The sequence below is a fragment of the Pelobates fuscus genome, chromosome 8 (genome assembly GCF_036172605.1).
Source record: "Pelobates fuscus isolate aPelFus1 chromosome 8, aPelFus1.pri, whole genome shotgun sequence".
NCBI classification, from domain to species: Eukaryota; Metazoa; Chordata; class Amphibia; order Anura; family Pelobatidae; genus Pelobates; species Pelobates fuscus.
In genome coordinates this window covers 140,286,065-140,310,142 of record NC_086324.1, presented here as the reverse complement: position 1 = coordinate 140,310,142, position 24,078 = coordinate 140,286,065, and the positions used below count along the sequence as shown (strand labels likewise).

The window sequence follows — 24,078 nt, the reverse complement described above, 5'->3', positions numbered from 1 at the left end:
TCTGGGCGAGGAGAGCGGCCGCCTCTCCCCGGTCCCATCCCCCGCAGGCCGCGGCTGTCCATTCTGGGTGTCTGATCCGTCGGGCACTCAATTAGGGTTTCCAAGTTTGTTGCCGGGTCACCCCTGTTGTAGGTGGCCGATCTCGGGTGCTTTAGGCTTCGATTCAGTGGGTTTTTAGCCCGAAATTGGCAAACACAGCGGGAGCCCAGCTTTTCTGCGACTTCTCAGTTTGCTGGCTTAGCCCCGCCCCCCCTGCAGTGTTTATTTCTTTGTTCCCTTAAAGGAACACTGAATATATTTTTTTTAACAGTTTAGTAGATATACCCCACGGAACTGTGAGTGTATTTTATTTTCTGTATGTTTTCATTGGTGTATATGAACATAAAAATAAAAAATGGCTTGCAAAAGTTGCAGTGTACCATAAACCATACACACCATGGTTTTAGTCCATCTACTTTTTTTTTTTTTTTAAATTCTTTATTTTTGTTAGTGCATGAAATAACATTTTAGCTTTCTGAACCACAACAGTTGCAGGAAACCATTGGATAACAGTATATAACATGGTATAGAGATAGCTGTGCACATTTTTTAAAGAAAAGGTGAACTATAAATGAGTATAAACGTAGTTGTCAGACAGTTTAACCCCTTAAGACCGCAGGACGTACTATGCCGTCCTTATTTTGGTGGCTCTAAAAGCCGCAGGACGGCATAGTACGTCCTGCGATCTTATGTACTTACCCGGTCGCCGGCGATCCCACGCCGGCGATCGCGGTATGGGGGACTTACCTGGGAGCCCAGGGAGTCCCCCTCCGTCCTCTTCGGCCCCCCAGGGCCATGTGATCGCGAGGTCCTTGCGAGGACCCCGCGATCACATGGACGGCATAGCCGTCCAAGGCATTGCCAGCAGGGGGAGTGCCTGTAATGACAGGTACTCCCCCTGCTGTCTGAAAAAAAAAAAAAAAAAAGTTAAAACAGTGTAAAAATAAATTATATATACTTAGATCATATATATATTTATTATATATATGATCTAAGTATATATATACACACATATACACACATACACATAAATATGCATACACTGTCTACGTGTATTTTAATATTAATATATACATAATTATATAAGAAAATTGAAAATCCCCCGCACTCACGCTTAGTTGTGTGTCCAATTTGCCGGGTGCCTGGCATGAACTCCCATAGAAAGATATTTGCCAACAAACTGCCGCTCACCGGTCTTGTAAAAGTCCAAAATTTATTTAGAAATAATTAAAAAAGAGACCAACGTTTCAGTCCCCGTTCGGGACTTTCCTCAGGGTAACAAAACAATAATAAATACATATGCAGCAAACAAACAATATATAGGTAAATATAATTGGTTAAACTCACCCAGGTGCAGTGAAGACGGAACCGCCGTGTGTAGTGGCCCTTCCGGGTATGCGCGCGCACACCCGCTTGGACTCCGCCCCCTTTACGTGCACGTGATACGTGCTAGGCGTATGATGTGTATACAGTTGCTAAGCAACATGGTGTGTGTGCAACCGGCTGGGTAACAACAAAATGAACAATATGACATGCCGGCATAATGAAAAGATACGAAAACGTATCGGTTTTGTGCCCAAGATCTACAGTCTAAATGATCTTATGGTGCACAGTCTTAAACATTCGTGATTATAGAATATATACTTAATGAAAACAGTGTGTGTTCCGATTTATTACAGAACTGGATAATAGATGTGCATGTGTTTAATAACCATGAAGATGTAGCATTTTAACTCCCACAGTGCAGTGTAAGTAGTTAGAAATGTGAGACATACTTACTTACATGGTAAGTAAACATCTAAGTGTAAGAATGTCCATAAATACTTAGACCGATGTAATGAACACCTGGTGCAATGTAAAATGCCCAACCACCACTTCTACTTAAACAGGCATGTGTACTAAATATTAAATCTGAAAAAAGAACATATATTAATGCCTTTTAATCCGGTTGTCTATATCTAATATAGGCAAATACCCGAGTACTGTATAAATCAAGAAATATAATTAAATTAACTAGAAAAATACACTATAAAAATTGATACATGTTACAGGAGTTAAATAAATGCATAATATGGGATACTCTCATTTAACCCTTTCGGAGCCATAGTTCCCAACTGATAAATCCAAAACGCTTCTTTTTGGAGCAGCATACGACCCCTGTCACCACCCCTTCTTGGGCAAGGTACATGGTCTATACCCACAAATTTAAGTGAGGATAATGGATGTGCTTTCTCCAGAAAATGTTTGGCCACCGGTTTGTCAGATTGGCCATCTCGATAGGCCAGCCTGATACTTGACCGGTGGCCACGTATACGTTCACAGATGGGGGTTTCCGTCTTGCCCACATAATAAAGCCCACAGGGGCACATAAGCTTGTAAATGACATACGGTGTCTTACAAGTGATAGTATGTCTGATGTCATATATTTTATTAGTGTGAGGATGGCAAAACTTTTTAGATGGGATCATGTGCCCACACGTGACACATCCCAGGCAACGTACACAGCCGCGTATATTGGACTTCAGTGTCTTGGTATAACTGTCCACAGGGTCTGTATGTACCAGAATGTCACGTAAATTGCGGTTTCTTCTGTAGCAGATCATCGGCGGTTCCTTGAAAATCTTGGGCAGGGAATCGTCAGTGGATACCATCTTCCAATTGTCCTTGATGAGTGCTGTTACCTTGTCTGCAGTACTGTGGAAGGTCAATGGAAACACCATACGTTGTGAAGAGTGCGCCTTATCCTTCCTTGGGGCTAGCCTGGCCTGGATGAGTGCTTCTCGCAGCACCCTATCTTCATAGCCTCTGTTCACAAATTTCTGGGTCATTGATCTCAGTTGTGTCTCCGCTATTTCTGCATTTGAGTTATTCCGTATCACCCTCTGATATTGTGCCTTCGGTATCGATTTTTTCAATGCCCATGGGTGTGCACTCTGGGCATGCAGGAGAGTGTTTCTGTCGGTTGGTTTTGAAAACAGAGTGTACTCAATACCATTTTTTCCATAAGATAGTTCCAAATCCAAATATTGGACTGAATGTTCACTGATATTAGAAGTGAACCTAATGGGTGTGGGTAGCTGATTCAGTGTGTCCACCATATTTTGGGCTCGTTCGGGTGTGTCCTTCCAGATAATAAGGAGATCATCAATGTAGCGGTAGTACCCCATTATTGATCTAGCATATGGGGTCAGTATGTATTGTGTTTCATACATATACATGTATGCATTGGCATATCTTGGTGCCACTGCCGAGCCCATGGAGGTTCCTGCTGTTTGTAGGTACCATTGATCTTCAAATCTGAAGTGGTTGTGATTCAAGATAAACAATAATAACTCCAATGCCGCTTCTATGGGGGGGCCTTGATAGAGTGATGTATTGCATAATACTTGCCGCATCGCTTCTACCCCTTCTATATGTGGAATAACTGTATATAGATTGGATACATCCATAGTGATGAAAATCGGCTTCGTGTCTCCAAACTCCAATGCTTTAAGATGATGTAGTAGAGACTGCGTGTCTTTGACACAGGTATACAGAGCTTCGACTGGTTTTTTAAAGATGAAATCTAGCCACTGTGCAATGGGTTCAAGGATGCCATCGATGGCTGAGACGATGGGTCTCCCAGGTGGTCTCTGTGCGTTTTTATGTATTTTAGGGATACTGTATATCACCGGAGTGCGGGGGTGGGTTTTGTTCAAAAAATGATACAATTCTGTATTTATGTATCCAGCCCTTAGATACATGTCCAGTATATCCACTAGTTTATTCTGTATTTCTACTGTGGGATCGCCCTTTAATTGGAAATACGTATCGGTGTCCATGAGCTGTCTTTTCAAATCGTCGGAGTAATATCCATAGTCCATAAGGACAATGCCGCCTCCCTTGTCCGCCGGACGGATAACTATCGTGGAGTCGTTAGACAATTCTCTGAGTAGACATCGCTCTTGTTTAGTCATATTATACTGTGGTTTGGACCTGCACGAAAAAATATCCTGGGACATCTTAGCCGTAGATGATAAAAAAGTTTTGATCGTGTGTTTAGTGCTGTGTGGATCAAATGTCGATCTGGTCTTGAATTTACTAATTCCCCTATCATCCTCTGATGGCTCTTTAGTTGAAGCATTTTGAAAAAACTCCTTCAGTCTCATATGTCTCCCGAATTGAAATAGTTCAGTACTCCACTTAAAGGTATTAGGGCCGCAGGTAGGTATAAACGACAGCCCTTTGCTTAAGGTGCTGATTTCATATGTACTGAGAGGTCTTCGGGAGAGATTGAAAATGGGGTTTACCTCCTGAACGGTGGTTTCCCCTTGGGCATCAGATTTGCTCTTACGGCCTCTCCTGATCCTGTGTCTTCGTCTCCTCGGTTTTTGCTTCTGGTGATAGTCCCTGAACCCGCTTGGCCTAAAAAAGGAGTGGGTTCTGGTTGTGCATCACTCTCAGACGCTGACTCCCCCGATGTGATATCCACCGTGGGGATGTTGGGGCGAACAATTCTTTTCCTGAATCTCCTAGGTCTAGGAGGGCGATCACCTGCAAGCCATCGATATACACGATGGTCGTGATAGTCTTGCTGTACTCTCTCAAACTTTTGTTTTTTGAATTTTACCAATTCCATTTTATATTTGAGTACTTCTGTTTTAAGTTGCTGCTGGATCTTAACGCCCTCACTTGAGGATAATAGTGCTGAGTGTTCTGTTTCCATCTCTGTTATATTACGCTTAACCTCCACCAAATCAGTTTTCACATCCTTGATAGCTATAAGCATAAGATCTAATGAGGCCCTGTTGAGTACATGGGTCCAATCTCTACATACAGTGGCTTTAAGCCTTCCTATAGTAGGAATATTGAGAAGCCTGAATCCCCGTGGGATCATCTTAGCCTTATAGTAATCGGACAGAAAAATACCATGTAGATCTAAGTCCGTACTTTTTTTATGTAACCGAAGAAGCTTAAAATAGACATCTTTAGGGGTGACATTACTGGGGAAACCCTGGCTGGTTTCATCCCATAATATGTCTGCTGCCTCCTCTGATGAAAATTGGAGGGTTTCAGCATGTTCACTGTAAGCTCCTGCTTGTACCAAAAAATCATCCATGTTTGAAGGAGTTTTTTCAAAATGCTTCAACTAAAGAGCCATCAGAGGATGATAGGGGAATTAGTAAATTCAAGACCAGATCGACATTTGATCCACACAGCACTAAACACACGATCAAAACTTTTTTATCATCTACGGCTAAGATGTCCCAGGATATTTTTTCGTGCAGGTCCAAACCACAGTATAATATGACTAAACAAGAGCGATGTCTACTCAGAGAATTGTCTAACGACTCCACGATAGTTATCCGTCCGGCGGACAAGGGAGGCGGCATTGTCCTTATGGACTATGGATATTACTCCGACGATTTGAAAAGACAGCTCATGGACACCGATACGTATTTCCAATTAAAGGGCGATCCCACAGTAGAAATACAGAATAAACTAGTGGATATACTGGACATGTATCTAAGGGCTGGATACATAAATACAGAATTGTATCATTTTTTGAACAAAACCCACCCCCGCACTCCGGTGATATACAGTATCCCTAAAATACATAAAAACGCACAGAGACCACCTGGGAGACCCATCGTCTCAGCCATCGATGGCATCCTTGAACCCATTGCACAGTGGCTAGATTTCATCTTTAAAAAACCAGTCGAAGCTCTGTATACCTGTGTCAAAGACACGCAGTCTCTACTACATCATCTTAAAGCATTGGAGTTTGGAGACACGAAGCCGATTTTCATCACTATGGATGTATCCAATCTATATACAGTTATTCCACATATAGAAGGGGTAGAAGCGATGCGGCAAGTATTATGCAATACATCACTCTATCAAGGCCCCCCCATAGAAGCGGCATTGGAGTTATTATTGTTTATCTTGAATCACAACCACTTCAGATTTGAAGATCAATGGTACCTACAAACAGCAGGAACCTCCATGGGCTCGGCAGTGGCACCAAGATATGCCAATGCATACATGTATATGTATGAAACACAATACATACTGACCCCATATGCTAGATCAATAATGGGGTACTACCGCTACATTGATGATCTCCTTATTATCTGGAAGGACACACCCGAACGAGCCCAAAATATGGTGGACACACTGAATCAGCTACCCACACCCATTAGGTTCACTTCTAATATCAGTGAACATTCAGTCCAATATTTGGATTTGGAACTATCTTATGGAAAAAATGGTATTGAGTACACTCTGTTTTCAAAACCAACCGACAGAAACACTCTCCTGCATGCCCAGAGTGCACACCCATGGGCATTGAAAAAATCGATACCGAAGGCACAATATCAGAGGGTGATACGGAATAACTCAAATGCAGAAATAGCGGAGACACAACTGAGATCAATGACCCAGAAATTTGTGAACAGAGGCTATGAAGATAGGGTGCTGCGAGAAGCACTCATCCAGGCCAGGCTAGCCCCAAGGAAGGATAAGGCGCACTCTTCACAACGTATGGTGTTTCCATTGACCTTCCACAGTACTGCAGACAAGGTAACAGCACTCATCAAGGACAATTGGAAGATGGTATCCACTGACGATTCCCTGCCCAAGATTTTCAAGGAACCGCCGATGATCTGCTACAGAAGAAACCGCAATTTACGTGACATTCTGGTACATACAGACCCTGTGGACAGTTATACCAAGACACTGAAGTCCAATATACGCGGCTGTGTACGTTGCCTGGGATGTGTCACGTGTGGGCACATGATCCCATCTAAAAAGTTTTGCCATCCTCACACTAATAAAATATATGACATCAGACATACTATCACTTGTAAGACACCGTATGTCATTTACAAGCTTATGTGCCCCTGTGGGCTTTATTATGTGGGCAAGACGGAAACCCCCATCTGTGAACGTATACGTGGCCACCGGTCAAGTATCAGGCTGGCCTATCGAGATGGCCAATCTGACAAACCGGTGGCCAAACATTTTCTGGAGAAAGCACATCCATTATCCTCACTTAAATTTGTGGGTATAGACCATGTACCTTGCCCAAGAAGGGGTGGTGACAGGGGTCGTATGCTGCTCCAAAAAGAAGCGTTTTGGATTTATCAGTTGGGAACTATGGCTCCGAAAGGGTTAAATGAGAGTATCCCATATTATGCATTTATTTAACTCCTGTAACATGTATCAATTTTTATAGTGTATTTTTCTAGTTAATTTAATTATATTTCTTGATTTATACAGTACTCGGGTATTTGCCTATATTAGATATAGACAACCGGATTAAAAGGCATTAATATATGTTCTTTTTTCAGATTTAATATTTAGTACACATGCCTGTTTAAGTAGAAGTGGTGGTTGGGCATTTTACATTGCACCAGGTGTTCATTACATCGGTCTAAGTATTTATGGACATTCTTACACTTAGATGTTTACTTACCATGTAAGTAAGTATGTCTCACATTTCTAACTACTTACACTGCACTGTGGGAGTTAAAATGCTACATCTTCATGGTTATTAAACACATGCACATCTATTATCCAGTTCTGTAATAAATCGGAACACACACTGTTTTCATTAAGTATATATTCTATAATCACGAATGTTTAAGACTGTGCACCATAAGATCATTTAGACTGTAGATCTTGGGCACAAAACCGATACGTTTTCGTATCTTTTCATTATGCCGGCATGTCATATTGTTCATTTTGTTGTTACCCAGCCGGTTGCACACACACCATGTTGCTTAGCAACTGTATACACATCATACGCCTAGCACGTATCACGTGCACGTAAAGGGGGCGGAGTCCAAGCGGGTGTGCGCGCGCATACCCGGAAGGGCCACTACACACGGCGGTTCCGTCTTCACTGCACCTGGGTGAGTTTAACCAATTATATTTACCTATATATTGTTTGTTTGCTGCATATGTATTTATTATTGTTTTGTTACCCTGAGGAAAGTCCCGAACGGGGACTGAAACGTTGGTCTCTTTTTTAATTATTTCTAAATAAATTTTGGACTTTTACAAGACCGGTGAGCGGCAGTTTGTTGGCAAATACATAATTATATATATATATATTAATATCAAAATACACGTACAATGATATTGATTAAATATATATATAATTTTCATTATATATATATTTATATATAATAAAAAATAAATAAATATATAAATACGTTAAAAAAATAAATAAAAAAATATATAAACATGCGTAATTTCGTTCTAACTGTATTTTAAAATTAATATATATATTGATATCAAAATACATGTAGAACAAAATAATATATATATCTATATACATAATAAATAAACAAGATCCAGCGCACTCTCCTATCTACTAAACAGCAACTTCAATGTTGACAGATTTTATTAGTTTGTAAAAGTTTTTTTTTTTAAAAACACCTAATCTAGGCAAAAAAAATGGGGATTTAGTTACATTATATGATCATACATTGCATAAGCCTGCCACAACGTCAATGTACCCCATCTTTGGCAGGTCCTACTAAGTATATACGTATATATCACTATGTATATACCTATATATAAATAAAAATAATTTAAAAAAATGATATACATATATATACACATATATATATATATATATATATATATATATATAATAATTCTACGCATATATTTATGTAATAATTTTACATAATTAGGTCATTTTATTAATTACAATTTGCAGGACCTGCCTGCCAACCCAGGCCAAAAGTTCAGGGAATTACATTGTCTAGCACTATATTTAACTCTGTAACTTTCCAAGACACCATGAAACCTGTACATGGGGGGTACTGTTTTACTCGGAAGACTTCGCTGAACACAAATATTAGTGTTTCAAAACAGTAAAATATATTACAACGACGATATCGTCAGTGACAGTGACATTTTTTGCATTTTTCACACACAAATGGCACTTACACTGACGATATAATTGTTGTGATACGTTTTACTGTTTTGAAACACTAATATTTGTGTTCAGCGAAGTCTCCTGAGTATAACAGTACCCCTCATGTACAGGTTTTATGGTGTTTTCAAAAGTTACAGAGTCAAATATAAGGTTTGCGTTTCAGTTTTTTCACATTAAAATTCGCCAGGTTGCCTTTGAGACCGTATGGTAGCCCAGGAAGGAAAATTATCCCCATGATGACATACCATTTGCAATAGTAGACAACCCAGGGTATTGCAAATAGGGTATGTTCAGTTTTTTTAGTAGCCACTTAGTCACAAACACTGGCCAAAATTTGCGTTCAAATTTGTTTTTTGCATTTTCAAATATTAACACTAACTTTGGCCAGTGTTTGTGACCAAGTGGCTACTAAAAAAGACTGGACATACTCAATTTGCAATACCTTAGGTTGTCTACTTTTGCAAATGGTATGCCATCATGGGGGTAATTCTTATTTCTGGGCTACCATATGGTCTCAAAGGCAACGTAACCAATCTGGCGAATTTCAATGTAAAAAAACTGAAATATGTAACACGCTATATTTGACCCTGTAACTTCCCAAAACACCATAAAACCTGTACATAGGGGGTACTGTTTTACACGCGAGACATCGCTGAATACAAATATGTGTATTGTATTGCAGTAAAAGCAAACAGTATTATGACATTCACAGTTAGAATGTCACGTAGAACTAAAAAAATTTACAAAATTCTTATTTTCTCCCATTTTTTAAATATTTTTTTCATATTAAATTATGTTCCATACCTAAATATTTGATGTTAAACGAAAGCCCCGTTTCCCCTGAATAAAATGATATATAATAATGGGGGGTGCATTTAATATGAAAGAGGTGAATTATGGTTGGACAGACATATAGCGCAAGTGCCAGGTTTTGTTTACGTTTTTTTGGATCACAACTTGTACATTTGGCTGCGGTCTTAAGGGGTTAAGTGACGAGTAATGACAGCGCATAGAATAAGAGTAGTGTTAGCTAGATATATATAACTTATGAAGTATTAACATTATTGTAAACCAGAATCTTTCTAACCGTTATACACATTGAAAAACATTTCCAGCTAGTATTTCTGATTATCCGTCTAATTATGTTGTCACGTGTTAAGTTTTATAATGTATACTCTTAATAACATCAAGTATGTAGAAAACAATAGTGTTGAGGACGGTTGTGATAGTCTAAATCATGGCTTGTAGGTGGGCATAGCAGGCTGCCTGCGGTTATCTAGTGAGCGCCTTAAGCCTGCTTCCTCCTGGGTTTAAGTGTCGCTAAACATGCCACCTATATGTAAAAGGTATGATGAGTTGTCTCGGTGATCCTCTGCTAGCTATGCATTAAACAACAAATGGTTATATCACAAAAAATAATAACGGTATGTTAGCAGGCTGAGTAAGCATTATGTTCCTTGCAGATTAACATTCTAACTGAGTAAAAACAGGCTAGGGTGAATTGTGAAATGAGATTAGTTAAGTTTGGTTGGGATTCGTTAAGTCCAGTTTTAGAATAAATACACTATTACAGCTTTGATACCCCTGGGTTAGCCGTCTTGATTCAGAGTCCCTGTCCGGTGACTGGTCTCGGCCTATAGCCATCTTCCAGAGTCCTGAAGCTAGCCGATTCCCTGGATGGGCACCTGTGTAGCATGCGTACAATGTCTCTGAGCGGCCGCCGCTCCAGGGTGATTTAGGGTGTCCTTCAATTTGTGTGGACTAGGGTGAGTAAAATGAGCAAGCTTGAGTACAGTCCCTTGTGCAGGCCTAGGTGTCGGCTTGAGTGCTGGCCGCTGCGTATGTTTGGGTGCTGGCTTGAGTGTAGGCTTGAGAGCAGGCTTGGGTGAAGGCCGCTGTGCAGGCTTGGGTGAAGGCCACTGTGCAGGCTTGGGAGCAGGTCGTTGTGCAGGTTTGGGTGCAAGCTGCTGTGTAGGTTTGGGTGCCGGCTGCTGCACAGGTCTCTGTGTGTATCATCTTGCAGGCTTTGGAGTAGATCTCTGTGTGGATTGTAGAGCCGGCCTGTGTAGTCCATCTACTTTATGTACTAGTGCCATTTACTGTCCCTCGTTCTGCAGACTTTACTGTCTGGCTCTATTTTTCTCTGTTACAACACACAACTAATACCGGGAGGTTTTCATACCTGTTGACAAACCGTTAAAGTCTGTTTCCTCCAAGTTGCTTCTCTTCTCTTCTCCAGCTTATTCAGTCTTGCATGATGGTTAAACACCATAGAACTTGTTTTCTGCAACAATTGAATAGTCTATCAGTTCTCCAACAACATTAGCTTGATATCAGTCCTGCACCACCACCTCCTCACACTGCTCTTATTGTGTGTTACCTGTACAGCAATCCGCAACCTCGCAAAGTACTACCGCGATTCTGTCTGGAGGAATTCCCTCCACTTCAAGTTTATACTTTATTAATAAACATGTACACCTCTTAAAACAAACCATTTACATTGCAGAGTCTATCTAATTATCAAAACCGTTCATTTGGGGTTTTGTGTGTGCTTTTTTTTTTTTGTTTTGTTTTGTTATACTTTATTTTGCTGTTATTTATAATTCTTAAATGAGAATTTACTTGCTAACAGGAAACTTATGGATAAGCAGACATTCTCATCCATTCAAGCTGCAAGCAACACATCTCGGTATGCAGCGGCTATATTTCGAAAAGGTATGCTTAAATTATTATTGGTCTCCTTTTTACAATCTCTGTAGTCTCTTCACAAAACATTACGTTAGCCTGAACGGAGTTAAAGGGATACTATAGTATTCCTGGAACTGAAGCTCCCTCTGCCTCCCCCCTCACTCGTGCCCCCGCCACAGTAAATAAAGTGTTAAAAATCCTTTATTTACTTGCCTTATCCTCACCCGATTACAGTGAGGGGAAAAAAGTATTTGATCCCCTGCTGATTTTGAACATTTGCCCACTGACAAAAAAATGATCAGTCTATAATTGTAATGGTAAGTGTATTTTAACAGTGAGAGACAGAATTAAAAAAATCCAGAACAACGCATGTCAAAGTTTGCATGTCAATGAGGGAAATACGTATTTGATGTATACGTATTTGACCCCTTCGACTTAGTACTTGGTGGTAAAACCCTTGTTGGCAATCACAGAGGTCAGACATTTCTTGTAGTTGGCTACCAGGTTTACACACATCTCAGGGGGGATTTTGTCCCACTCCTCTTTGCAGATCCTCTCCAAGTCATTAATTATTTTCGAGGCTGATGTTTGGCAACTCGAACTTTCAGCTCCCTCCATAGATTTTCTATGGGATTAAGGTCTGGAGACTGGCTAGGCCACTCCAGGAAATTAATGTGCTTTTTCTTGAGCCACTCATTTGTTGCCTTAGCTGTGTGTTTTGGGTCCATTGTCATGCTGGAATACCCCTCCAAGAACCATTTGCAATGCCCTGGCTGAGGGAAGGAGGTTCTCCCCCAAGGCATTATGTTTCCACCTCCATGTTTGATGGTGGGGATGGTGTTCTTGGGGTCATAGGCAGCATTCCTCCTCCTCCAAACACGGCGAGTTGAGTTGATGCCAAAGAGCTTGAGTTTGGTCTCACCTGACCACAACGCTTTCACACAGTTCTCCGCTGAATCATTCAGATGTTCATTGGCATACTTCAGACGGGCCTGTACTCGAGCAGGGGGGACCTTGCGGGCGCTGGAGGATTTCAGTCCTTCACGGCGTAGTGTGTTACCAATTGTTTTCTTGGTAACTATTGTCCCAGCTGTCTTGAGATCATTTACAAGATCCTCCCGTGTAGTTCTTGGCTGATTCCCCATTGAAACTCCACGAGATGAGATCTTGCATGGAGCACCAGACTGAGTGAGACTGACAGTTATTTTGAGTTTCTTCTATTTGCGAATAATTGCACCAACTGTTGTCACCTTCTCACCAAACTGCTTGGCGATGGCCCATTCCAGTCATGTGTAGGTCTACAATCTTGTCCCTGACATCCTTGGACAGCTCTTTGGTCTTTGCCATGGTGGAGAGTTTGGAATCTGATTGCTTCTGGGACAGGTGTCTTTTATACAGTTAACAAGCTGAGATTAGGAGAAGTCCCTTTAAGAGAGTGCTCCTAATATCAGCTCCTTACCTGTATGAAAGACACCTGAAATCCAGAAATCTTGATAGGGGATCAAATACTTATTTCACTCATTGACATGCAAATCAATTTATAACTTTTTTGACATGCGTTTTTCTGGATTTTTTTTTTTTTTGTTCTTCTGTCTCTCGCTGTTAAAATACACCTACCATTAAAATTATAGACTGATAATTTCTTTGTCAATGGGCAAATGTTAAAAATCAGCAGGGGATCAAATACTTTTTTCCCCTCACTGTACATACCTGGGAGACAGCCACCGCAGGCTGACTTAGTGCTACAATGTAAACATTGCAGTTTCTCTGTTAGAGATGTTGTTATTTAGGTGATGGCGACATTAGGTAACTGTGCCCCTGAACACATAGAATGTGCAGTGCAATATGTATAGTTGGCAAAGTCCATGTGAAATTGAAATGTACTACTATAGGTTTTCTTGATCCTGCCACCATTTCACTACTATTTTTATGGCATCTCATCCCTTACACAGGTGAGCTTCATGTGACACCTCTGCATGGTTTGCTGCAAATGCGTCCCAGCTTCTCCTACCTGGACAAAGCAGACACCAAACACCGAGAGAGAGAAGCTGCCAATGAAGGTAGCAATGTTGCAAGACTATGGTGTCTTTTGTGTAGGTTCTCGGTTTTAGCAAGGTAACCATACTTAATATGTGCTTTTGCTTAACAGCTGGAGATTCGTCTCAGGATGAAGTTGAGGACGATGTGAAGCAAGTGACTGTAAGTCTAACATGGAAGTTGCTGCCAACTTTTATTTATTTATGTTTTTTAATTTTTCACTGCTGTAAATGTTCACGTTAAGGTTTTTTTTTTTTTAAATTCTTTATTTTTTGTAGTGCAGGTGATTACACAACGGTTTCGGAACGCCACTACAGCGTGCATATTTGTAAACAATTATAACATTGGCATGAAAAAGTGTGCACATTTTAAAGTTATGTACAAGCCTAGGATTCCTAGTGTGTGTCTTAGTTAAAGTGGTTGGGTGTCGTGTGTACAGCTTCATTCTTATCATTACGCCATAAGTAGTTACGTGTGCCGTCTATGTTTCTGCGTAGTGTGTGGTATGATTGTGCGTAGCTTGTATACTTCGGGTATCCATGGTGTGTTGCCTAGCAACGGGTGGCTTCACGTAGCGATAGCTCTGTGTTTAAGGTGTAAGTCGTGGGTTACCCGTTTCGGTTAACCTGGGTGCCTCTCGTTTGTAGTGTGATATGGAGCTCTTAGTGTACTATGGTAAGGTTTGGCTGATGTCGGAGGGTATGCAGGTAGAGAACTAAACGATGAACCATGAACTATATACATGAGATAACTTGCTGGACCTTCGTTGGTCCTGGGATGGGGTATCTGGGCAGAAGGATTTTATTTAGAGGCTGGAACATTGCCTTTGCGGTACGTTTTGTTGGACTGGTAAAGTCGGGTAGGTCAGTTTGTATGTGTCTATGTCAGCCTACAGGCTTGCGCTAATGTTTAGTTTACTCTGAGGCAGTGCCAAGTGGTATCCCTGGCTTGGGGTTCTGCGTTACCGGTGCCCCGCATCTATAAGGGCATGATGTGTCCCCCTATGGATTAAGAAGAGTGCCGTGGGCGTTATAACAGTTCTTGGTGAGGGTGACCTAGTGGAGGTGTGAGTCAGCTGTATGCGATGTGAGTCCAAAGTGTTGCAGCAGGGGGTAGGCATGGGGTTCCCCCCAAAGTTCGGCAGCTGTAGATCAGGTAGTGGCTGCTCTGCCGGGATTATCCGAAGGACCTCGTGGTACAAATGGTACCGTGCCAGCCGGGTCCCATACATGTGTCGCGGTCGCCGTCCTTTGCTCCCTGCCGGTTAAGGAGTCTCGCGGGAGACCCAGAGTCTCTATTATGGCCGCTGCCTCGTCAAAGGACTGGACCAGGTGGGAGGTGGTACCATGGAGGACAGCTAAGGTACGTGAACCTTTCCACCTATATGTTATGCCTCTTTCCCTAAGGAGCAGTGTAAATGGTTGCAGTGTCTTGCGCCATGCCAATGTGCTACCTGATAAATCCATGAAAAAGGATAGTGATAGGTTTTCAAAGTTATAAGGGGTTTTTCCTTTGAGGGTTCCCAGAACCGCAGCTTTGTCCTGGCCTGATTGAAATCGGACTATCAGATCCCGCGGGGCTGAGGCAGGTGCCTTTGTTGGTTTTGGAATCCGGTACATATCCAGTGGCATCACCATTTTCGCCTGTTTGGGGGGCAGAATTGCAGCAAACAGCCGTCGTATGAAGTGCGGTAGCTCCACGTCAGGGACCGTTTCCGCTACTCCCCTGATTTTTAGATTATTGATGCGCCTGTAGTCCTCCATTGCTGCAAACCGGTGCTCTGTTGTGGCTTTGTTGTCTTTGCAGCTCGTGAACCGCTTGTTGCAGTTGGGTTATGTGTGCCTTTGCATTGTGTGAGTCACTCTCCACTGTGCTTATTCGGCCTGTGAGCCCCTGCAATTCTTTTCGGAATGTCGCCATATCTGATTGGATATCCCTCCGCAGGCCCGCCAGCAGTTCCTGCATGTCGGCCTTGGTGACCGGTGCTGAGGCCAGTTTCGGTGTCGTGGGTGTCAGATTCCGGTTCGGCTCGCGAGGAGCAGGTAGGGGGATGTCCACAGGTTCCAGACTTTGATCGTCCGAGAAGTCGGAACTTTCTCCCATGTAAGCGGCCATCTTGGGCATCGTGGCGCCCTGCGCCTGCCGCCAAAGGTCGCCGATGCTGGTGCCTGGTTTCGGCTTGTCTGGCCTCTGCTTTTTGATTTTTCGACCCATGCTCGTGTGTGGTGCCGGGGGTTCCGGTTTGGGTCGATTTGATGGGGGTTGGGGTCTGTAAAAACTCGTTTATTAGGCCTCTGGCCACGGAGCTCCTCGAGCTTGCGACTGTTCAGTTCCGTAGCGTAGCTCCCCACGTTAAGGTTTAAGCAGGGGTGGCCAGTAACTGGATTCTCAGTTGTTGCAGAACTATAACTCATATGATACTTTGCCAGCATTACTGCTTACAAAGCAACATGGGAGCAGTAGTCCTGCTACATCTGGGTGTCTACCATTTGGCCACTCCAGGTCTAAATGGTAGAGGAGTTTGTCAAAAGACAGGTGTAAGTATCTTTTTTATTTAGCTTTATTTTTTAATCTGCGCATATATGTGTGTGTATATTTATAACACGTCAAAAATTGGGTCATTTCCAGCCTTACATGTCCCTTTCTGTTGGCTGCAATTTCCTGTGCTCTCCTTGTAATTTGTGGATGACTAGAATTGTTGTCATGGGTCTTAATGCATAAGATGCTCTTATCTAGTAATATAGCAATGGAATATCGTGAAAGCCTCGCTCATATTCAATAACAAAATGGACATAATTGCAATTCACCTGTTGATTGTTTCTTCAGTAGCGGACAATAAGCTGCACTCTTACATTTCTTTCATATTCTTTCTCCTCCTTCCTTGTTGTTTAGCTCAAAGTCGTTTTATAGCCATCACTTAAAAGCTGAACTAGGTGTGTTTGGGTGTCTCCTGATTCTAAAAGTATTGTGTTGTAGCATGCATTGCTTGTCATACGGGATTAACTGTCTACCATCTGTTAGAAGGTGATGAGTCAGACATTCACAGTGATCGAGGTCGTCCTTTTATGAAATGTATTCTTTTACATTTGTTCTCAGGTAACTAGTAAACACTGTGTGGGATCTGCTGTTGAAGCAGTCTTGGGATTCCATTGCACTTAACACCCAGCTTAACCTAATCTAATCTACACAGAGCACCAAACGTGTCTGGAGTGTTGTGGTTTAAAGTTGGAGAACTACCTGTAATCGCAATATGCTGTGTCTTCTTTTTTTTATATTTTGCTATAGATTTTTTTTTTTTTTTCAATTCTTTATTTTTATTGTGCACAGGTGTACAAATTCTCCTGCCTCGTCACAACAACGAGAGCAAGAACATGCGATTATTACAATGAAACAGGTTACACAAAGCATGAGTCCTCATGAATTAATACTTTGCTTCATTTTGTTGCGTCAGCACATTTTTTAAATTATAGGAAAATACAAGAAGTATCCGTATACATCTGAAGTGATCTAATTAGTGCCCTATTGTCATAAATATGACCTGTGTGTTCGGGCGTGTATGTGTGACAGCGTTTATGTATCGCTCAGGTGTGTAAGGTGACAAGTTTTCTGTGATATGGTACACGCTTATAAACAGGGAGTATGAGAAAGGTAGAGGGACTCAAGAGAGTGCCTGGCAGCAGGCTAATCAATATGTGAGTAGCAGGTGACGTGGCCCCGTGTGGACAGCGCAACATAGAACATTTGATGGACATACAATTGTTATACTTGGACGAAAAAGACAAGAGAGATAATATACATTTAAACGTTGAAGGTTACTTAAGTGGTAAGCCAGTCTCAGTTGTGGAGGCTGTGGTAGGATCTGGGCAGCGTCCTTAGAGGCAATGTGTAAGGGCCTCTACCCTCTCCTGGGGTGCTGGTGCCCTGTCAGCCTATGCCTCGTTTATAAGAGGGCTCTGTATATGCTTGATTGTCCCGCAGGGGTCGAGCAAGGTGGGGCATTGTGGGTGCCGTCGTTTTCCTCTGCCACCCGTCTTTACACAGATCTGTGCTGATGTTGCCGGCATGCGGTGTTGTCGACCAGGTTGATGGGGCGCTCTTTGGCAGTGGCTGTGCTCGATGCTGTGCGGTAGGCCCGCTTGCTGGTGGTAGCGTTGTGGTTCTCTGCCATGCATGGGGTCTGGTGAGGACCCTTGGGCCCTTTCGGGCTGGCCTCACTGTATGGCTTTGTTGTGGTGGTTTGCGTGCGCGCGGGTGAGGCCTCCGTCTGCGGCGCCATCTTTGGGATTGTGCCAGTTGGTTGCCAAAGTGGCTGTAGCAGGGGTCTTTGATTGTTCTGCCAGGCGAGTTCGCCGGGTCTTCGGTCTGTTGCTGTCTGCTCTCCAGGCTCGCCCAGAAGGTGTCGATCATGGCTTCATGGCTTCATGCCCAGGTGAGGTGCCATATGGTGTCGCTGTGTTCACACGTGGCGTCCGCCATTGTATGCTTCCCTGCTTTTGCGGGCGACCTGCTGGGTTTCGTATTCTGTGCTTGGATGAGCCCTTGTGCCAGGGGTGGTTGGACCGGGATCACCCCCGCCGGTCCTGAGGGGGGGGAGCGGGTATGCAATAGCTCGGTACCCCCAGCTTTTGGGCGAGGAGAGCGGCCGTCTCTCCTCAGCTCCGTCTGCCGTAGGCCGCAGCCTGCCTTCGTCGGTTCAAGATCGCGGGAGGAACTCGGGTCTGGTATCATCGTGTTCGCCAGGGTGCCCCCAGCATGGGTAGCACCTCCCGGCATAATTTCAGGCTTGGTAGCGGTGAGTGTTCTCCTTATAGGTAGCATGTATAGCGGGAGCTCCTCCGCCATGCGACCGATCGGCTTGCAGGTCAGGCCCCCTTTGCTATAGATTTTAGGAGTCGTGGATCGCTTAAATAGTTAATTTATTATAAAAAAAATAAATTGAGGGTGATCAATATGTACCGCTGGTATAATTTTCTAAGATGCATTATAAGACTTGGGGCAAATCCTATTTTGAAAGACATTCATTATATATATATATATATATATATATATGTGTGTGTGTGTGTGTGTGTGTGTGTGTGTCAGTGTCACTAGCTTTGTAACCATAAGTCAATGAGAAAAACGCATTGCTATCCATTCTCTAATAGTGAAATTAATGTGACACATTCTTCCACTGAAATAACGAACATTCTGGACAGCTGCTTGTGGCCGATATGGTCTACATATTTCAACCAATGGAGAGCCATTAAGGCTGTAGGTTATGTCCTCTGCTTACTATTATTGTGTTCTATTGGACACCATCCATTTATGATTTGAATTCTTTCCAGTCTTCATTGCAATGGAATAGTCTGTACTATCTTATTAAACGGTATCCCTTAAAGCAGTGCTTTTACCCCACTGTAGGTACGCTTCTCTCGCCCGGAAAGTGAACAAGCACGGCAGAGGAGGGTCCAATCTTACGAATTCCTGCAGAAGAAGCAGGCCGAAGAGTCCTGGGTTCACCTTCACTATTACAATATCAAGGTACGCACAACTTACCTGCAGATGCATATCAGGAGTTAAAGGAACACAAATGTGTGTTCCTAACACTATAATTCCTTGTTGGGAGTTAAGATTCCCCCTGCTCCACTGTCTGAAGGGGGGAAAAGCCGTTTTGTTTACCTTTTTTTCATGGAGCAAAACTCTGTGCACAGCAAGACTGATGAGTGACCTCTACTAGAGACATTTAAACCCTGCGATGTAAACTTTGCGGTTTCTGCAGGAAGACAATGTTTTACATTAGGCAGGGTTAAACAGACTGGGGCAAGGCACCCAGACCACTTCATTGAGATGTAGTAGCCTTTCGGTCAAGAATACACACCCCTACTAATCTCCGCACTTAATTTCACATTGCTGTTAATGTCTGTCAATAGACAGTCAGTGGAGGACTAAATGTACATTGTTGGGGTTCTATAGGCATTTTACAGTTTGTGGTTAATTATGATTTCTCCACTCAAATGCTCTATTCTCCCATACTACATCTATTTATGTTATGGATCATGCATCCTATATACTATATATTAATTTCCAAGTATATCCATTTGGGTGTAAACGCCTTCTTGAATAATAAGCAGATTTGGGCAGAAATGTGCAAGTTGCTTTATATGATTCCATATCCAATAAAATCATGCTTTACTGGAAGAGTTTATAGAATTTCAGCACTAGCATAAAGAGGACCAGGATTAGCTGGAAAGTCTTAGCCAGTTCCTAGTCTCTACATACAGCCCTTTGGAAGAAGTAGATTTTCAGGTTTTCTTTACTCAGTCAATCATCAATGTTGGTGTTGGGTGATATATATGTAATTTCAGTATTATCAATGTGGTTAAGGGGGGTGGTTTCTGGATCCCAGGGAGCAACACATTTTATATATTATTTTTTTTTGTCTGAAATCTGTGGGGAAACCCCAGATATAATTAGAGTAGCCATGATGACTTTTTATTTACGTCCTGTGAAATCTCACTATTTGTGCTTCTTTAGGACAGTCGTACGGAGCTCGAGCGCCAGTATTTGCTGTGCCAGAATACAAACACATCCGAGAACACGGAACTAATGAAATCCCCCAGGTAAATACTTTGGATCGAATGTTTACTGGCTTATTTACTAGGGAGAATTTAAATTTAATGCCAGCTGTACCGAACGTACAGCGTAGCTGGCTTAGACAATTTTTCCAGTTTCACTGTTTTGACTTTAGCTTTGAATTCTCACTTGGGGGATAACACTGTTAATGCCCAACAATCCCCTGTGTCCTTTTCCCCATTTCTTTCACTTTACGCTCTTACTTTGTTCGAGCCCTATTCAGCCTTTTCCTTCCTTTTTACTCAAAGGTTTATCATTCTGTCCCGCACAGAGCTATTTACTAAAAAAAAACAACGGATTTTAGTACATTAAATCCAAAAGGCAAAATTGAGGCTAAAAATTCTGATCTGCGACAAGTGGGTTGGAGAATTTTTCCAAACTCTTTATTGGTCTCAATTTTGCTATTTTGAATTGGTTTGCTAAAGTTTGGAAAAGAAAAAAAGTGTAAACCTTAAATTGGAACTCGGTACAAGGTTTTAGATGTTCTCTCCATGAGAAATTGGTAAGACCATCCCATCTTATCCTAAAAATCTGTTCTCTTCCACAGTGAATATCTGGAGATGCTGATGCCTCCATGTGTCGAGGAGGAAACGTAAGTGTTATTCCCCCTCCCCCACCTATTGGAATAAACATGTGTATTGTTTAAAGGGTTTAGAAAAGGATTATCAATGTATTTCCATACCTTCTTCTTGTATTCAGATACTTAATAATTTTCTGTGACACAATTATATTCTTCTTATTTTATTTATTTGCTATAGTGTTAGAAATAGGCTGGGGCTTCCTTCCCCATAGAAAAACATTGAATCCGTGATTTCCTATTGGGTTTTTGAAGACACTGGGTAGGGAGGACATCTTGCGTTGTTTCACAGAGTTAAACTCCATGACTCTCCCGGTAGTGCTTCTAGTGGCTCTCTGGTAGACAGCCACTAGAATAGGATTTGACCCTGCAATATAATTCTTGCAGTTTCCCAGAAACGGCAATAATTAATTTTACAGGGGCACTGCACCAAGACCACTTAAATGAGATGAAGGGATCTGGGGGCCTATAGTGTCCCTTTAATTGAGTGGTTTTGGTGTAAAGATCATGCCCATGTAGTCCCACTGCTCAATTCTCTGCCATTTAGGAGTTAAATCACTTTGTTTATGCAGCCCTAGTGACACCTCTCTGAGTGTAACCTACACATTCTCCCTACATACTTCCTGTAAAGAGATCTAATGTTTAAACTTCCTTTTATTGCACATTCTGTTTAAATTGGCATGTTATCTACAACTCTGCTAGAGCCTCCTGTGTGTGAGTAAATTTCAATTAACAGACCAGTAGATTGAAAACTTTTAAAGTCAACACACTGTGCTGTCACAGTTTTGAGATTTGAAAATTACACCATTTTGTCATGGAGGTTGTGGCTGAAACAAAAGTGATTTTACTCCTAAGTGGCAGAGAATTGATCACTAAAACTGTTTTTATTAAACTTAAGTTGTTTGGTGGTTAGAATTCCCCGTTGAAATCGTCACTTCCTCAATGTTTCCATTGCAGTTCGCTTATACTCAGACACTTCAAATCAGTTTGTAATTAATGATCCAATAGGGTAGGCAATAACTTGCCTTCTTGAATATTTTTTTTCCCAGCTGTATGCTTTTCTAATGTGTCTTCTGGTTTTGAGTTTTTTTGTCTTTCTCTTCAAACCAATAAACCAATTAGTCACAATCTCTGTATGTTTTTAATTAGAGAGAAGCCTGTTTCTCCGAGCAACGTACTGTCAATGGCTCAGTTAAGAACTTTGCCCCTAGGAGATCAAATTAAGATTCTAATGAAGAATGGTAAGTTGTAATTGGACAATAGGAGAATGCAGTATGGTACAGGATATTCACATTAAAAGGACTGTTAAATAAAATTGGACTACTTATATGTTTGCTGAGTATTTTATGTTTACTTCTAAATAAAACTATGAACATTAACAGTAAAATAGAAATTGGAATAGCATAGTAGTCTGTCTCTGGGCAGAGAAAGTGTAATAAAAGTCAAGACTCCGGTAAACGTTAATTCTTCGGAACAATGTTCTACGGCATAGGGTTCGGCAAAGAGACTTAAGCATGTGGCAATGGGTTTCTCTTAAAGAAAATGTATGGGATCATAGGTTTCCAGTAATGAATAATCTAATTCGAATTTTGTTTTGTAGTGTTTCTAACCAGCCAATACTAAATGCTAATGTTTGTCATTAGTGATAGGAAAAGGGTAATGGGCAGTATCCAAATATGGAGGGTGTATTTTCAGGTGCGGATGTTAGTGTTGGCTACATTGGAGCTCAGTTTGTCCAAAACATATTTCCACATAATTGCATTGTTAACTTGCATTGAAGGCTAATTTAGGAATAGTCGGCGGATAGGGAAATATGAGTGGTGTAAGACTTTTAGGAATATCTCTTGGTAGGTGGCTACTGATACATTTTACTTTTGAGTGCAATGATCTTCTAGGAGAGTTTGTGTATCCAAGTGTGAGGTGTGTGGGTGTGTGGATCGCTGTTCACCCCCAAATCATTGGAGGTTGGTATACATTCTGGCACATGGAACTTTTCAAAGTCTCGGTAGCAACTCTGACAGTTTACAGTTCTGACATTAAAACAATCTGTTGGGAACATTCCATCGGTTTCCATGATGATTGTACCATGTCTAGATCAGTGCAACAGTTTTTAAAAATAATTAATTTGACTTTGACTTTTGTATCCGGATCTGGGTTAACATCCCATGAATCCTATTGTGATAAATCATTTCTAAATGCAGATTGCGACACAATTTATAACAACACCTGATGTCTTTGATTTCAATGATCAGTAAATAATATAAATTTCTTGTACCTGTACGTGTCAATTTGATGATCGCTTGGTGCCCTAAAACGGTATAAATAACCCATGTAAACCGGTTCAGATACTTTCACTTTTTTGACTTGTTTTTGACTTGTTTTTTGATCTGTCATTTTCTCAGTGTCTTATTTTTTTTTTATCCAGTTAAAGTTATACCTTTTGCAAACCTAATGGGATTAATGGCAGCTGGCACAGAATCGATTGCAGTTATGCGATGCATACAGCAGGTGGCAATGTTGGTCCAAGGAAACTGGGTGGTTAAGAGGTAAGCAATAATCATAGTGGTGATTTAAAATATATCCAATCTAGTGACACCCAAAAATGTGCAATAAGAAATCCAGGTGTAAAAAAATAAACCTTGTAGTGATCACAACAAATCGTGTAACGATATGGCAGAGCTGTAAAAAGTTTTTTTTGGTTTTCTTTTGTGTTGTGGGGAACCTATTTTTTTTTGTCCTAGAATAAAGAGAAATGGTGACAATTTGCCTGGAATTCCAAAAGCTATATTGGTGTACTTCCAAATGGTAGCCAGCAGGTGGCTGTCTAGCCAATTATTTAGCTTATTCAGCTGTTTATAGGTGAAAAGAGATGATATGTTGGCTCCACCTGGAGTAGATGTACAACGAGCGGAGTAGTTTGTTGCTCACCTGTAGTCTGTCTTTTTATATAAAAGATAGAGGTAAGGGCTGCGCTAGTATACAAGAAATAATATATGAATGGGATATGCCAAAATGAATAAACAGCAATAAGAAGACCTAGGTATAATAGTCTCTATTAAAATACCATAAGAAAGTAGATAAAACAAAGTCCATCCAAGTGTTTAAAATGTTCAGTAGAAATCAAATAGTAAAATGTTCAATAAAATTCATAAAACCGTCTCACTGATATATGGATAGGGTATGTAGGTCCGTC

At 41.5% G+C, this 24,078-nt stretch overlaps 1 protein-coding gene across 1 annotated transcript in view; it reads left to right on the top strand.

Annotated features, from left to right (window-relative positions):
• The window catches only part of POLR3E (RNA polymerase III subunit E), a 62,529-nt gene that overhangs the window by 14,622 nt on the left and 23,829 nt on the right, over nt 1–24,078 (top strand). Inside the window, exons 6-13 of the mRNA XM_063430364.1 lie at nt 11,604–11,686; nt 13,612–13,719; nt 13,809–13,858; nt 19,097–19,216; nt 20,210–20,295; nt 20,856–20,900; nt 22,035–22,126; nt 23,311–23,431. Of these exons, the coding sequence (XP_063286434.1) occupies nt 11,604–11,686; nt 13,612–13,719; nt 13,809–13,858; nt 19,097–19,216; nt 20,210–20,295; nt 20,856–20,900; nt 22,035–22,126; nt 23,311–23,431 (705 nt within the window). The remainder of the gene's footprint in view (nt 1–11,603; nt 11,687–13,611; nt 13,720–13,808; nt 13,859–19,096; nt 19,217–20,209; nt 20,296–20,855; nt 20,901–22,034; nt 22,127–23,310; nt 23,432–24,078) is intronic.